The following is a 13,598-nucleotide window of genomic DNA, read 5'->3' as shown; positions in this document are numbered from 1 at the left end:
AAAGTTCAAGACCCTGCTTCAAAAAAAAAAAAAATTAAGTCCAGGAGTCCGTCACTAGGGTCCATTTTAATGGTTAGAAATCTTCATTTTAGGCTTTTTCTCCCCTTTCTTTATTTCATGTATTTGCAAGAATGAAAATCTACAGATCAGGGTTATCTAAAAATGTTTATATAATCCTTTACACAGAACCTGAAAATGTAGAGTGCTGGACAATTCTACCTTCTCTTGAGGAAAATTTGATAGTGATTGAAATAATCAGCTTACAATATCATAAGCCTGGTCATTTTTTTTCCCATTACATGTGGCTTGTAAGTGCTAAGCAGTTAATAACTAGAGAGCCATTCAAATCAATCAGGTTTTATGATGTTTTATCCAATGAGGATCAGGAGATTTAAGACTAAAATTGTCAATGAAAATTTGAAAATGATATTCTTGGGCTTTTTTTGTTTCCGTGATGCAGATACACGTTTAGACATCTGCAATGGATAAATGTACTCCAGCCAAAGGATTGAAAGATAAAAAAAAGCTTCCCTCTATTACAGTATACTCTCAGCTCTAACTTTTGAAGCAGATCATTTAAAGTTCAGTGTGTCATAGCCTTAGAAACAGAGATAGCTTCGAGAAAGAATGTTAATGTTTTAGCTACAAAAGAGAGCTACCGACCACGGTGCAGTCTGCTTGTGGAAGCACAGCTTGGTAAGTACCACTGTTAGGCTGACACAGCAGCACCGACTGCATTACAGGGAGCGAGATGCACCAGGAATTACAGCATCCCCATCTTTCAGCTAATTCCATCTGACATTTGATGTCTGAGAGAGGTATGATGATTTACAGAAGCATTTTAATAAGTGTTTTTATAAATGTTATTGTTTTTTTTGAGTATTAGGGTAAAGTTGTTATTGTAGAAGACTTTTGTCTTTTTTTGAGGGGTGGGCTGTCTAAAATCCTATGTGAAGGGGGTATTCTCCTTTGTGTATAGTAATGGAGAGACACAGGGTCCCACTTCTAACCATGAAAGTGTAAGGTGGGGGGATCCCTCCTTGCCCAGAAGTCCGTGTCTGAATGTATGATGTAAGCGTGACCAATCGGATTCTCCTTTCAGGGACTGTGAATCAGAGATGAACAGAAGGTTAGGACTCACCCATGGCATCTACAAAGGCAGAAACACTTCCAGGCCATCTTTGCAAAATGTCAGCAACTGTGCTTCTTGCACTGGGGTATCTGGATCTGCCTTGGCTCACATTTTTTTCCCCAAGTCTTGTTCTCCATCCTTCTATTTCTGAGTCTGCATGTCCTGCTAATGCATTCCTTTTCTGTTTTTGCTTGCAATCAAGAATTGTCCCTGATACAGAAATATCACCTCTTCACTAGATTTGGTTTTTTTAAATTAATTTTTTGTTATAGTTGATTTACAATGTTGTGTTAGTTTCTGCTGTACAGCAAAGTGAATCAGTTATACATATACATATATCCACTCTTTTTTAGATTCTTTTCCCATATAGGTCATTACAGAGTATTGAGTAGAGTTCCCTGTGCTATACAGTAGGTTCTCATTAGTTATCTATTTTATATACAGTAGTGTGTATATGTCAATCCCAATCTCCCAATTTATCCCTCCCCTGTCCCTTTCCACCTTGGTAACCATAAGTTTGTTTTTTACATCTGTGACTCTATTTCTGTGTTGGTCACTACATTTGAACAGCACTGCTACTTCAGCTCTATATAGCTCATTGATGTAAGTTTAAGTAGGTGGCTGCAATTTGAAAATGGCCTCAATTAGTGATTAAGAGTGGAGGTGGTGGTCATGGTGGTAGTTATCAGGTGCAAGAACATAATATGTACCAGAAACTATGTGAGGCACGTCAACTTGAGTACCTGTAATTCCTCAGAAAACGCTGTGAGGATCAGTACTGCCACACCCATTTTACAGATGAGAAAACTAAGATTGTTGTATAAAAAGTCACACATTGAAGTCACCTTGACCAAAATCACAAGCCTAGTAAATCCCCGAAGCAAGATTCAAATCCAAACCTTCCTAGCTTAAATCAGAAGCATTATATTCTCTCAAGGATGCTAATGGAGCTCTTTAAGCACTAATTCAATGTCATTAATTGAACTTTATAAATGTCATAACTGAACTTAATAAATGATAACTAAAATAATATATCCCTACATTAACTGGGATGTAAGGAAACATGTAAGGTCTTCTTTTTTATTATTATTATTTTAAATTGAAGTGTAGTTGACTTACAGCATTGTGTTAGTTTCAGTTGTACAGCAAAGTGATTCAGTTATATATATATATATATATTCAGTAATATATATATATATATATATATTCTTTTTCAGATTCTTTTCCCTTATAGGTTATTACAAAATATTGAGTATAGTTTCCTGTGCTCATGCAAAGCCTTCTAACACATTTTTACCTAGGTATTTATTGAAGTCTTCTTATAGAAATGTTCTGAAACATTTCTTCACAGTGAAAACAAAATTTTAAATTTAAAAGCCACACTTAGACTTGAAGCACTATGTCTAAATTCCATAAAAGTTTGTTATATCCCAACAAGCATGTAGGGTAGATGTTGAACCTCTCCCCTATATTAGTTTTGAAGGGAAAATATCCTATTTGTATGCAATTACGAGGCTATGTGAAAATTACTTATTTTCAGAGCCTGACTCGAATAGAAAGTTTGGGCAGATATATTATTTTGAAGATACGTGTAAAAAAGTATATAATAACTTATGGAGCACTGTGACTAAACTTGAAGGCAACACTTTTAAAGCCATTACTTAATACTCTTCCCATATAAGATGATAAGTGTCACTAGTCCCAGGTCATAGTACTTTCTTTATTAGAAGTAACTGTCTTAATAAAATAGTAATGATGGTAACAAGAGCTCCTATTTATTGAGCAGTTACTAGGTGGCGGGCACAGTGCTAAATGCTTCACCGAGATTGCCTACTTTAATACTGGTGACCCCAGTGAGGTACGCACTATTATTAGGGCCACTTTACAGATGTTGAAAAAGAAACAGAGCAAAACATCGCCCCCTGCCTCCTGGGGTTCTATATTCAAAGGATCGCTGCTCGAGAGAGAATTTTAAGCCTTGCTGTAGCCTTAGATGAAGCCCAAACTCTAAAGCTTAGCCTGAATTGTCTTTAAAGATCTGGACCCTGACTACCTACCTCTTTAGCCTCATCACCTCACTACCATCCCCCGCTTCACCCTTTATGCTGGTTCTAGTGAAAGGCTTCATACAGTCCTGTCCCTGCTGTGACACACACCCGTTCCTCAGCATCCTTAGAGACAAGACTATTCATTCTTCTTTAAAACTCAGCTCAACTTGGAAATGCCTCTGCTGATAACCTGTTAGATTTAGTTGCCTGCCCTCTATGCAGGTTCTTGCTACAGAACATACCGCACTGCCATATATCCATTGAATTATTTGTCTGTTTTTCTTACTGGACTTTAAGTGCCATGACATTAAGTATATTATTTTTTTCTTCTTTATTTTATTGGAGTATAGTTGATTTACAATGTTGTGTTAGTTTCAGGTGTACAGCAAAGTGATTCAGTTAAATATACGTTAAATAAATATTATATTAAATATTAAATATATATATATTCAGTTAAATATATATATTTAATCTTTTTCAGATTCTTTTCCCTTATAGATTATTATAAGATATTGAGTAGAGTTCCCTGTGCTATAAGTAGGTCCTTGTTGCTTATCTATTTTATATATAGGAGTGTGTCTATGTTAATCCCAAACTCCTAATTTAAGTATATAATTTGTTTTGGTATCTCCAGTGCCTAACACAGGACCAAGCATGCAGTGGGCACTCAAAAAATATTTTTTGAATAAATGGCCATATCTTAAGCTACCACCCTATTTGTTCTTTCTATCTTCCTGCTGGAAAGAATTTGCTAAATAACCATTCCCTATTATATCATAATGCTCAAAATTATGAGAAGGACTTCTACACAAGGAGTTAGGGAATCTAGATTCTTGTCCCATGATTGTCGTTTAGTAATGAAAAGACCTTGAAGACTGATTCATTCAACAATTTTCTTTTTACGCATTTGCCATGCACCAGGAACTGTACACCACAGTGAGGAAGCAGTAGTGGACACAAGTGACAAAAGCCCCTTCCACCAGAAAGCTTGTATAACCTAGAGTTGGATTTCTCACCATAAAATCAAAGAGCTGGACTAAGGTCCTTCCAGGCTTAAAATTCCATGAAACAATAAGCCAAATCTCAAATTCCTTAAAATATAATATAGGAACACATAAGAATATGAAATAAAATAGAACACCAGACAAATCAGTTCATAACTTGCCTCTGATACAATTAATCTAGGAGTATTAATTCTTCCTTACAAAAATAGATATATTATAGAGAAGTGACATTATGAAACATTTTTTAAAGGTTAACTTTGGTTTGGTCTCATGCAAAATATTTGAACCCTCTCTAGTTGTAAGTACAATAGCATGCCTGTCAAGGGCAAAAAGGGAAAAAAATCATTTCAAGGAAATTAACAACGATGGGAAAGGAAGATCCATTTTATTCCTTGGGAAGATGAATCTGTTCTGTACATCTAATGTTAGTCAGAGCATAAAGAACAATATGTTCTCTAATCAAGTTTTATGTGTGCGATGAATTTTTTGATTCATGGTAATTGGACCAGAAAAGGTAAAGCATATTATTAGTGGACAAATTACATAGTAAAAACTAAATTAGTCCAGACTCTCAGCTGCTTCATTACAAAATTAGGTAGGGAAGGTCATAATTATTTAATTTGTGTCCAAATCTCAGCTGGAGAATGTTCCAAACGAACAAATGATCCAAGTAATTTTAGGGGAAGGGAAAGTCCTTGTAGCCAAGCTTAAAAACCCAATATTGACAAACATAATTAGCATGCTACCTTCCTGACCATATCCCTGGAGGTGTTTGGACAGGAAATCTAATCCTCTAAAGATAAATGTTCTGTTATTTTTTATCATAACTGAGTAAACCATATCAATTCCTTGACATGCTATGATCATAGGATGTCCTTCCTGTCACGTCCCTCAAATTTGTTAAATTTGTTGACATTGGATGATTGATTGCTTCTGCTGGTTAACATGGGCAATGAGCTATAATAGAAAATTGATACACAATATTAAACTCACAAAACTGGGTTTGTTCTTCCATTAAAGTCATAAATCATGGATTCTGAAAGAGCCTTTCAAGTTACATAGTGAGTTTTCTCATGTTGCAGATGAGGAAACTGAGGCCCAGACAGGTGAACAAAATGACTGCAAATCTCACAGTTGGCAGGTGTAGGAGCCATGATGCAAGGAGAGATCCACCACTCCCCAGCCCAATGTTCTTCCCATCATTTTATTTTGCCAATAGTTAGCTCTCTTTGTGAGCTAACTTCCAGCTTACAAGCTCCCATACATGACACTGGCTTATATCACCAGGACAAAGAGTAGGCGTGATAGGGGGCAATGCCGATGAAGTTCAGGGGGTTGGCTTCTTTTTTCTTGGAAAACAAATACCTCTGCCTATTTGTGGGAAGAAAAACATCAGCTAGTTTGCAGCAGGACTGGTATGTTGGAAATGAAACACAAAGCTTTCCTCCTCTAACTAAATTTGACAGCGTGCATAAGCTGAATCTCCCCATCTGGAGACTCTCAGACTAGACAAGCCTTACAAATTAATATGTGTGTATAGGTCTGGGGTCTGAAGGAAATGAGGTCAGGTCCGAAAAGGAATCAGGTGGCTGATGGCCACAAATCAGAACTTTAACATGGATTCACAACAAAGGGAGGAGACTTCATGCTGTAATTCACTGAAAAGCATTAGGACCATGCTAGGGTCTGTGATGAGGAAGCCAGAGGACAAAGTTATAAAGAGGGAAACGATACTGAAGGACAGAAAATGTTTTCATCCAAGTATAATCCAGACTTTGATCCTCCTTTTAATCAAATCTTCTCTTTCCCCGTCTCCTTCTCTCTCTCTCTCTCTCTCTCTCTCTCTCTCTCTCACACACACACACACACACACACACACACACACACACCCCTCATGTTCTCTTTATGCAGGATATTTGTGCTCTCATTCTACAGTCTTATTTCTCTCTTTACTTTGTTCCTGAGAATGGAGGTCTACAGCAATGCATAGAAAAAGTGCTTTGATAAGGAAGATAAAACAATTCAGGATGCATTAGTTTCTTTGTGTACCTCAAGGACAAAATTGAGATGTGTAGGAGCATTTTTAAGAACGTAGACAGGAGACTCACTCCCTTGAACCCACTTTCTTAAGGTCCCCAGCTCATTCTCCAAAGATGTCCTTTAAGGCTTTGTACATGCCCTATGGTGAGAGAGTGGCATTTAGTAAGAGTCCACCCAGGGATGTTCCAAATGCACTCTGCCATTAAAGTGCTGATATAAGAAGTTAGAGCATTTTTTCTCCTGAGAATCTCTATGGCTTTATCCCTGGACAAAGGTCTGAGCTTCTTTCAAAAGTCCAAGATTGATTTTCGGAGGAGAAGATAAGTGAAGGATTTTCTAGCTAACCAGGAAACATATTCTCTGATTAAATGTCAGATTAAGAAGAAAAAATACCCTACATAAGGTACTATGACAATTCTCTAAAAAGAAAGACTGTGAGAACGCAGATATTTTAGGATAGAGGGTTATAGCCTTCAGAATTTTCATTTTTTTAGAAAGTTCTTGTGGTTGATATAAGTTTAAAAATGTGTTCATGTGCAGAACATTTCAGATTCATTTATGCAGAATTATGTAACACTTGAAACAACTCCCTTAAATTCCCATGGATTATGTGGACACGAAACTTTACAAATTATATTTGTAAATATCCTTTCTTCTGTATCATCACAAGTTCTCAAAGTATACTAAATGTGGAAGTCAGTATGATAGTGCTGTCTCTCTTTTTTTTAGGAGAAAATAGTAGAGATATCCTTTTTATTATTCACTTGCCACCTCAAATACAAGTGATCATTTTCTTATGATTTAAAAATATTGCAATGACTGGCCAGTTCCCCATGATTTATTGTTACTAGCCCTCCATTGGATATGCTAAGATAAGATCACACATTACTTATCTAAACACTTCTACAGATGTGCTGGGCACTTTTAAAAGTTCACCCATTGAGAACTTAACCCAATTCTCTTTGAAAAAAATGCAAGGTTGTTCCAGAAAACTTTCTTAAAAGAAATCATTTGTACCATGGACCCTCTCCACACACCCCCAAAAACGATGAGACAAATCAACAGTCAGAAGACATATATTTATAGCCTCATCTTTCACCTCCTCCAAATTCTAGACAATCCTCTTTTTCACTTAAAAATGGAAAATGCGACAAATGTAAGCCCTTACCAACTTCCCACTTCAGAAGGCTGTTGTCTTCCATCTCCATTTTTCCAATGACATACCAGATACATGCCATCCAGTGTGCAAGAAGGGCAAACATGGACATGAGCAGAGTCAGGACGATTGTGCTGTGTTGGGAATAACGGTCCAACTTCTGCAGGAGACGCAGAAGACGCAGTAGCCGGACGGTCTTCAGGAGATGCACGAGAGACACCTGCGTGGGAAAAAACGCACAGCTTGGCTCACGGAGTCATTACATCCACAACAGTCACTTCATCTACAGCCACTCTGGGAAGTTCTTGAAATTAAGCGTAATCGGGATTCCAACACTGTGACCATTTTATGACCATTTCTATGTCGTTTCCTGATATGTTATATCAGAAATTGATAAGATAAAAGATGATAAGGCAATTTAATTTCTTTGAGTGAATAATTATCTTCCTTAATTAAGATGTATCTTTTTTTCTCTACCTATATGACTGAAGATAATTTTATATATTCTGATATACAACTGAAACACATTATGGGATCGGGATTGAATAGATGTCTCCACCCCTTTCTTTTAATTTCTTTCAATTCCACTTCCCCTTCTCCATGTAAGGGAGCTGCGTTATAACAAAACTTTGTATAGACTGAAGTAAAACCCTGTAAAGTGGTAGCAAAAGTAACTTAGGTTTCTTATTTTTAAATAGTGAGACCTAGAAACTTGAGTAGGATCTGCTCACAAATACCAGTAGCACCTCCTGCTTCATGTGCTTTGCTATCGTCCTTCTAACATTAACAATAGATAAAGAAAACATTTGCCTGGAGCACATACATTCTGCGCTTTCTGTTAAACAAACATGCTTAGGGAACCAAAATCAAATGGAACAAAATTTTGGAAAAACCTTTTAGATGCTGCCTCTGTATGAACTAGAACAACAGACTTGTAGTGAAGGAGTTAGTTTCTTGACTTTAGGGCTCAACTGAAAAATGTGCACCATTGGTGTCCACCAGAAAGGTCAATGTCACTATTACAACACATGTGGTGCACTAATATACACTCTTTTTAATACCTTCCAAGAGAAAAGAAAAGTTAAATAAAACATTAACTCATATGCAAATAGAATCTGACAAGTTCCTTGACCTATTCTAATTTGAGGGGTGAACCATAAATAGAGGGTAAGGAAGTGGTTTGTATGACTATACCTAAGCATAATTTTTCCTTTACAGGCAGAATCATAAACAAGGTCAGCATCTTTTGAGAGTCTGCCTTTATAATTATCGGGAGTCAACTGACTTCTAATTTCTCCCTCCTCCAGCCATCTTCCCTTATCTCCAAGAAAAATGTACCTAGAGCAGTGCCTGACACATAGGAAGTGCTCAGTAAATTTGTGTTAAATGAGTGAATGGATAAGCTATTATGTGAAAATGCAAAACACTCCAGGCTCACTATAACAATAGATATTCAATAAAAGTGTCTTCCACTGTAATCTTGTGAATTATTCTATACTGAAATATAAAAACATCATAAGGATGGGAATTCCCTGGCGGTCCAGTGGTTAGGACTCCACGCTTACACGGCAGCGGGCCTGGGTTCGATCCCTGGTCAGGCAACTAAGATCCTGCAAGGTGTGGTGTGGCAAAAAAAAAAAAAAAAAATCATAAGGTCAGTTGAGGAAGTTGCCAGGTAGCTGTGGTCTTTTATTCCTTTTTGTGGGTCTTCTGGGTAGAGTTTTACTTTCTTCTCCTTCATACTCATGTTCTCATCTATCATTTCTCCAGCTGATTGTAAGTCAGATGCAGTTTCTACTTTGTGGTTTAGAGGAATTACTAGGGGTGAAATTTATTTTATAGGTAGGTGAATTTGATAGATAACAATTTTGTAAGTAAAGTGAATCCTGGAGCAGAACTCTCAAATGGAGGATACCATCTGCTATGGACTGAATTGTGTTCCTGCAAATTTCATATGTTGAAGCCCTAACCCCCAGTGTGACGGTATTTGAGATGGGGTCTTTGGGAAGTAATTTGGTTTAGATGGGGTCATGAGGGTGGGGTCCTCAAGATGGGATTAATGCCTCTATAAGAATAGACCACAGCACCCTCTCTCTTGTTTGCCACCCACCCCAATCTCTCGCTCCCTCCCCTCACTGTATGAGGGCCACGTGAGGACGTGGAAAGAAGACAGCCGTCTACAAGCCAGGAAGAGAGCCTTCACCAAGAATCAAATTGGCTGAAAGCTTGATCTTGGACTTCCCAGCCATCAGGAGAGTGAGAAATAAATTCCCGTTGTTGAAGCCATCCAGTTTATGATATTTTCTTATAGCTGCCTGAGTAGACTAACACACCATCTGAATATAGAGTACTGATGCAGGCAAGCTCCCCATTTTCTCTGGCCAGAAAGGGGATGTTTGAGGGAAGAATGTGAGGCTGCCCTTACATGAGAACAATAGTCATTTACAAAAATAAGGGCCATGAGCCTGGGAGTCCAGGATGAGGCAGCCCTGGTGATTTCGCTGTCACTTAAAAAAATTTGTATTTATTCCTATCTGAGTCCAAAAGCTCCAGCTATAAAATGTGAATTTTGGCTCTTGATGAATGATAGAAGAAAGAGGCATATTTGATTTCGATGGAAATATATCATCTGAAAAAGAGAAAGGAACTTCTTACTCTTGGGATGCTGCTCTGAATTTGTCATTGATAAGAATTATAAGCACCTTGTAGACAGGTGCAAGACAGTGAATGATGCATTCATCAAAAACCTCTATCAAACTGCAGTTTCCCGTATTACCAAGTGGACATAACCACCTCCTGGCTATCCACTAGGGAAGAAAAAGGAGAAAGAAAAAAGTTAATTACTGTACTGAGGTCCTTCTAGGTATTAGACACTTGGCAAGGTATTTTATAGAAAAGTTTCCTTTGTAGGCTACTCAGAAACCCTGCAGGAATTTTTACGATTTTAGGCCTATTCTGATATTAACTTTCCCAAGAAGCCACTCAGATGGTAAGTGATAAAACTTGGATTCATACTTTTGCCTTTTTACTCTCATTCTTTGTCTCATTCACAATTTTACTTTCTTTGTCTCATTCACAATTTTACCTCTTGTCGTGCCTTTCATCGTGACTTATACACAGTAAGTTTTAATAAGTAAATGTGTGAGCTGCATGTAAAACATTTGCCATCAGCAATTGTGGGCAGAGCCAAAGCTAAAGCATGCAGTACATTTTGATGGTTGCCATGCATTTTAGAATGTCATCTATGGAGATGCACTAACTGGACCCACTTTAGACCTGGAAAATCAGCCCCTTTGTTATTTTATTTGTTTGTTCCTGCTCTTCTTTTTGTAAGCCTGTGTAGTATAACAGTAGCATAACTTATGAACTTTTCCTTATAACTTATGCTTTCCTGGGAAGTAAATGTAATATTTTGAACAAGCTTTTCTATTCAAATCGAATATTTCATACTGACTAATATATTGGGAGGAATAACAAATTTATATGCCAATTTTTTTTTTTATTAATTTATTTATTTTTGGCTGTGTTGGGTCTTCGTTTCTGTGCGAGGGCTTTCTCTAGTTGCGGCGAGCGGGGGCCACACTTCATCACGGTGCGCGGGCCTCTCACTATCGCGGCCTCTCGTTGAGGAACACAAGCTCCAGATGCGCAGGCTCAGTTGTTGTGGCTCACGGGCCCAGTTGCTCCGCGGCATGTGGGATCTTCCCAGACCAGGGCTCGAACCCGTGTCCCCTGCATTGGCAGGCAGATTATCAACAACTGCGCCACAAGGGAAGCCCATGCCAATTGTTAAATGATCATAAGCTCACCCTTGTGAAAAGCAGAAAAATTATCACTGATAATAGAGAGAGATTCCTTCCTTCCTTCCTCTTTTTCTTTCTTTCTGATATAGATGTTGATCTATAACTTCAAATCTTTATAAAGGATTTGTGCTGTATTTCACAAGTGAGAACGAAGAAGGGTAGCAGAAGCACAGTGAAAATGTACAAGTATTTAAAATTCATCAAATTATGAGAATTAAACTTTTTCAAAATTATTTACTCGTGTTAATTTTAGGCAATGGAAATTTTAATCATATCTAAACATTTTACTTATTTTTTATTTTATAGACTTTATAGTACATGATATATATATGTTTAAAATTATCCTATTTGTTCAGTGCCCAAAGAGAAATGGAATATAAAAAATGATTATTAGTATTTAGTAGCAGAGCAAGTTAATTTACAGCAGTCTATGAAACACCATTTATTTAACAATTCTCCAGGATAATTTGGAAAATTTTTCTTATCATTTTATGAATTATCTACTTCTTCAGGATATTTTTTGGCAGTCTTGCAAAAGCCTTGTTTTAAGTCATTACACTTTCATTATAGTATACTTATCTAGTCAAATTCAATCTTAAAAAGCACTTTAAAAAGCTTGGATAACAATCCACTTTAGCACTGATTGATATTATATACTAGATTTTCCCCAGAGCTTTCCCTTCAGCTGAGTTATAAACCTCTTAACAATGTTGACACTCTCAACTTCCCAACTTAAAAAAAATTGAAAGAAAAAGAAAAATACTATTATACAGGCAATTAACAAATGCAACAAATGCACAAATCTGTACTATGTAGTCAGGAGTTTAGTTCAGTCTCCGTTCTGAAGTCAGTAATGATTGTATTTGAAACATTGATCACTTTGTTTAATATTGAAAACTATGCTATTAAATTTTTGATAGAGAATATAATTTCTATGGGGAGAGGTTTGTCAACTGAGTAGGAAATATGTTTAATTTGAACTAACGTCTAGTAAATTTTTGCCTACTAAAATTGGTTACTCTGGCAGCAAATTGTATTACTCGTCCAAAAATTCTCTTATACCTTCCTAAAAGTCTCTCTATTTATAAGGGAACACTTAATGCTTTTAAGAGTGTCAATCATTAAACAGTAAAAATAGCTATGACTACAAGAGGGCATACTTTCTTTCCTGTAAGAAATCTGAGAATAAAAGCTTTAGATGAAGAAAGAGGAGAAGTTACAAATACCAATAAAAATTCAAGAGGATGCTTGGTTTATGTTGGTCATTTTATCATTTAGATTTTTGCTCAATCCAACATTTTTACAGGAACTTCTAAGAAGTAGTTGAATTCTATTTTAATTTCAACCTATCTTTCTATCTTGATAGGTCTTCTGTTTGTTTTGCCATTGAATAATGAAATATTCAAAAGGTAGCGAGTAAAAGTCATAAAAGTAGAAGAAATCTTCAAACTCTCCACCAAATTCTTGAGGGAAATATCTGGCTCAGTAACATAAAGTAAGGCTTCTATTCCTGCAGATGGTTTCCTTATCAAAGGATTTGTTTAGTGAGTCAATTTGATGATAAATTCAAGCTTTTAATATCCTGGTTCTAGGTATTTAAATGATTAGAAATGGGTAATACAAATTTCAAAAAGGAAGTAACTCCTTTAATTGGAGAATCTGGCCTGCATATCATTGGTGACATTGGCCTCTTTATTAAAAAGGGCACAAAATCCTGGACATACAAATTGCGACAAACATTTAAAACCTGAACATGTGAAAAATAAGCACAGGGGTAAAAGCAACCTTCAAGGTCATGTGGAAGGGAGCTCTTTACTCACCACTGTGACGTTGAAAGCATACAGGAGGTCAAAAGGCAGGGCAGCAATTAAATCAATGATGAACCAGGTTGTGACATAGTGGATGCAAATTGATCTTGCTTCAAAGATAACTTGGCCAGACTTGCTGACATAGGTTGTTCGAAAATTTAAAATAATATCTGCTTGAGAAAAAAAGGATAGAGTAAGAGCATTTAGGAGAAAGAGAGAGAGAAGGAAAGAAGGAAAGACGAGGTAAGAAGAGAAGATGGGAGGAAGACAGGCAGGTGGGCGGGGGGGAAGGAAGCGAGGAAGAAAACTATATTAAATTAGACTAACGGTAACCTCTTAACGTACTTTAGATTGACAATATCCAAAATACTCTTCTTGACAGATCCAGCTCAACTCAACAAACAGGTATTGGAGAAAGGTGAAGAAAGTAGTATTTTTTGAGCAGTAATACATTCCAGACTTTGGGCCACATGTTAACATAATTAAAATAAATAATAATAACAACAATAGGCAACACTTACTGAATGCTCACTGTGTACCAGACATTGTCCTAAGAACTTAGCTTAGATTGTTTCACTTACTCAGAACATCTTCCACCGTAGACGAT

The 13,598-nt window shown here is 36.8% G+C and overlaps 1 protein-coding gene across 2 annotated transcripts in view; it reads right to left on the bottom strand.

Moving 5' to 3' along the window:
* Nucleotides 1-13,598, bottom strand: part of KCNH8 (potassium voltage-gated channel subfamily H member 8) — a 387,984-nt gene that overhangs the window by 114,975 nt on the left and 259,411 nt on the right. For both annotated transcript variants that reach the window (XM_060297633.1, XM_030876350.2), the window contains exons 6-7: nt 13,004-13,161; nt 7,393-7,600 (exon numbers count right to left, since the gene is read on the bottom strand). In XM_060297633.1, the coding sequence (XP_060153616.1) occupies nt 7,393-7,600; nt 13,004-13,161 (366 nt within the window). The remainder of the gene's footprint in view (nt 1-7,392; nt 7,601-13,003; nt 13,162-13,598) is intronic.

This window comes from Globicephala melas, chromosome 4 (assembly GCF_963455315.2).
Source record: "Globicephala melas chromosome 4, mGloMel1.2, whole genome shotgun sequence".
In the NCBI taxonomy this organism is placed as follows: Eukaryota; Metazoa; Chordata; class Mammalia; order Artiodactyla; family Delphinidae; genus Globicephala; species Globicephala melas.
Note: the sequence above shows the minus strand (reverse complement) of the source record. Positions and strands in the feature narration are given on the sequence as shown.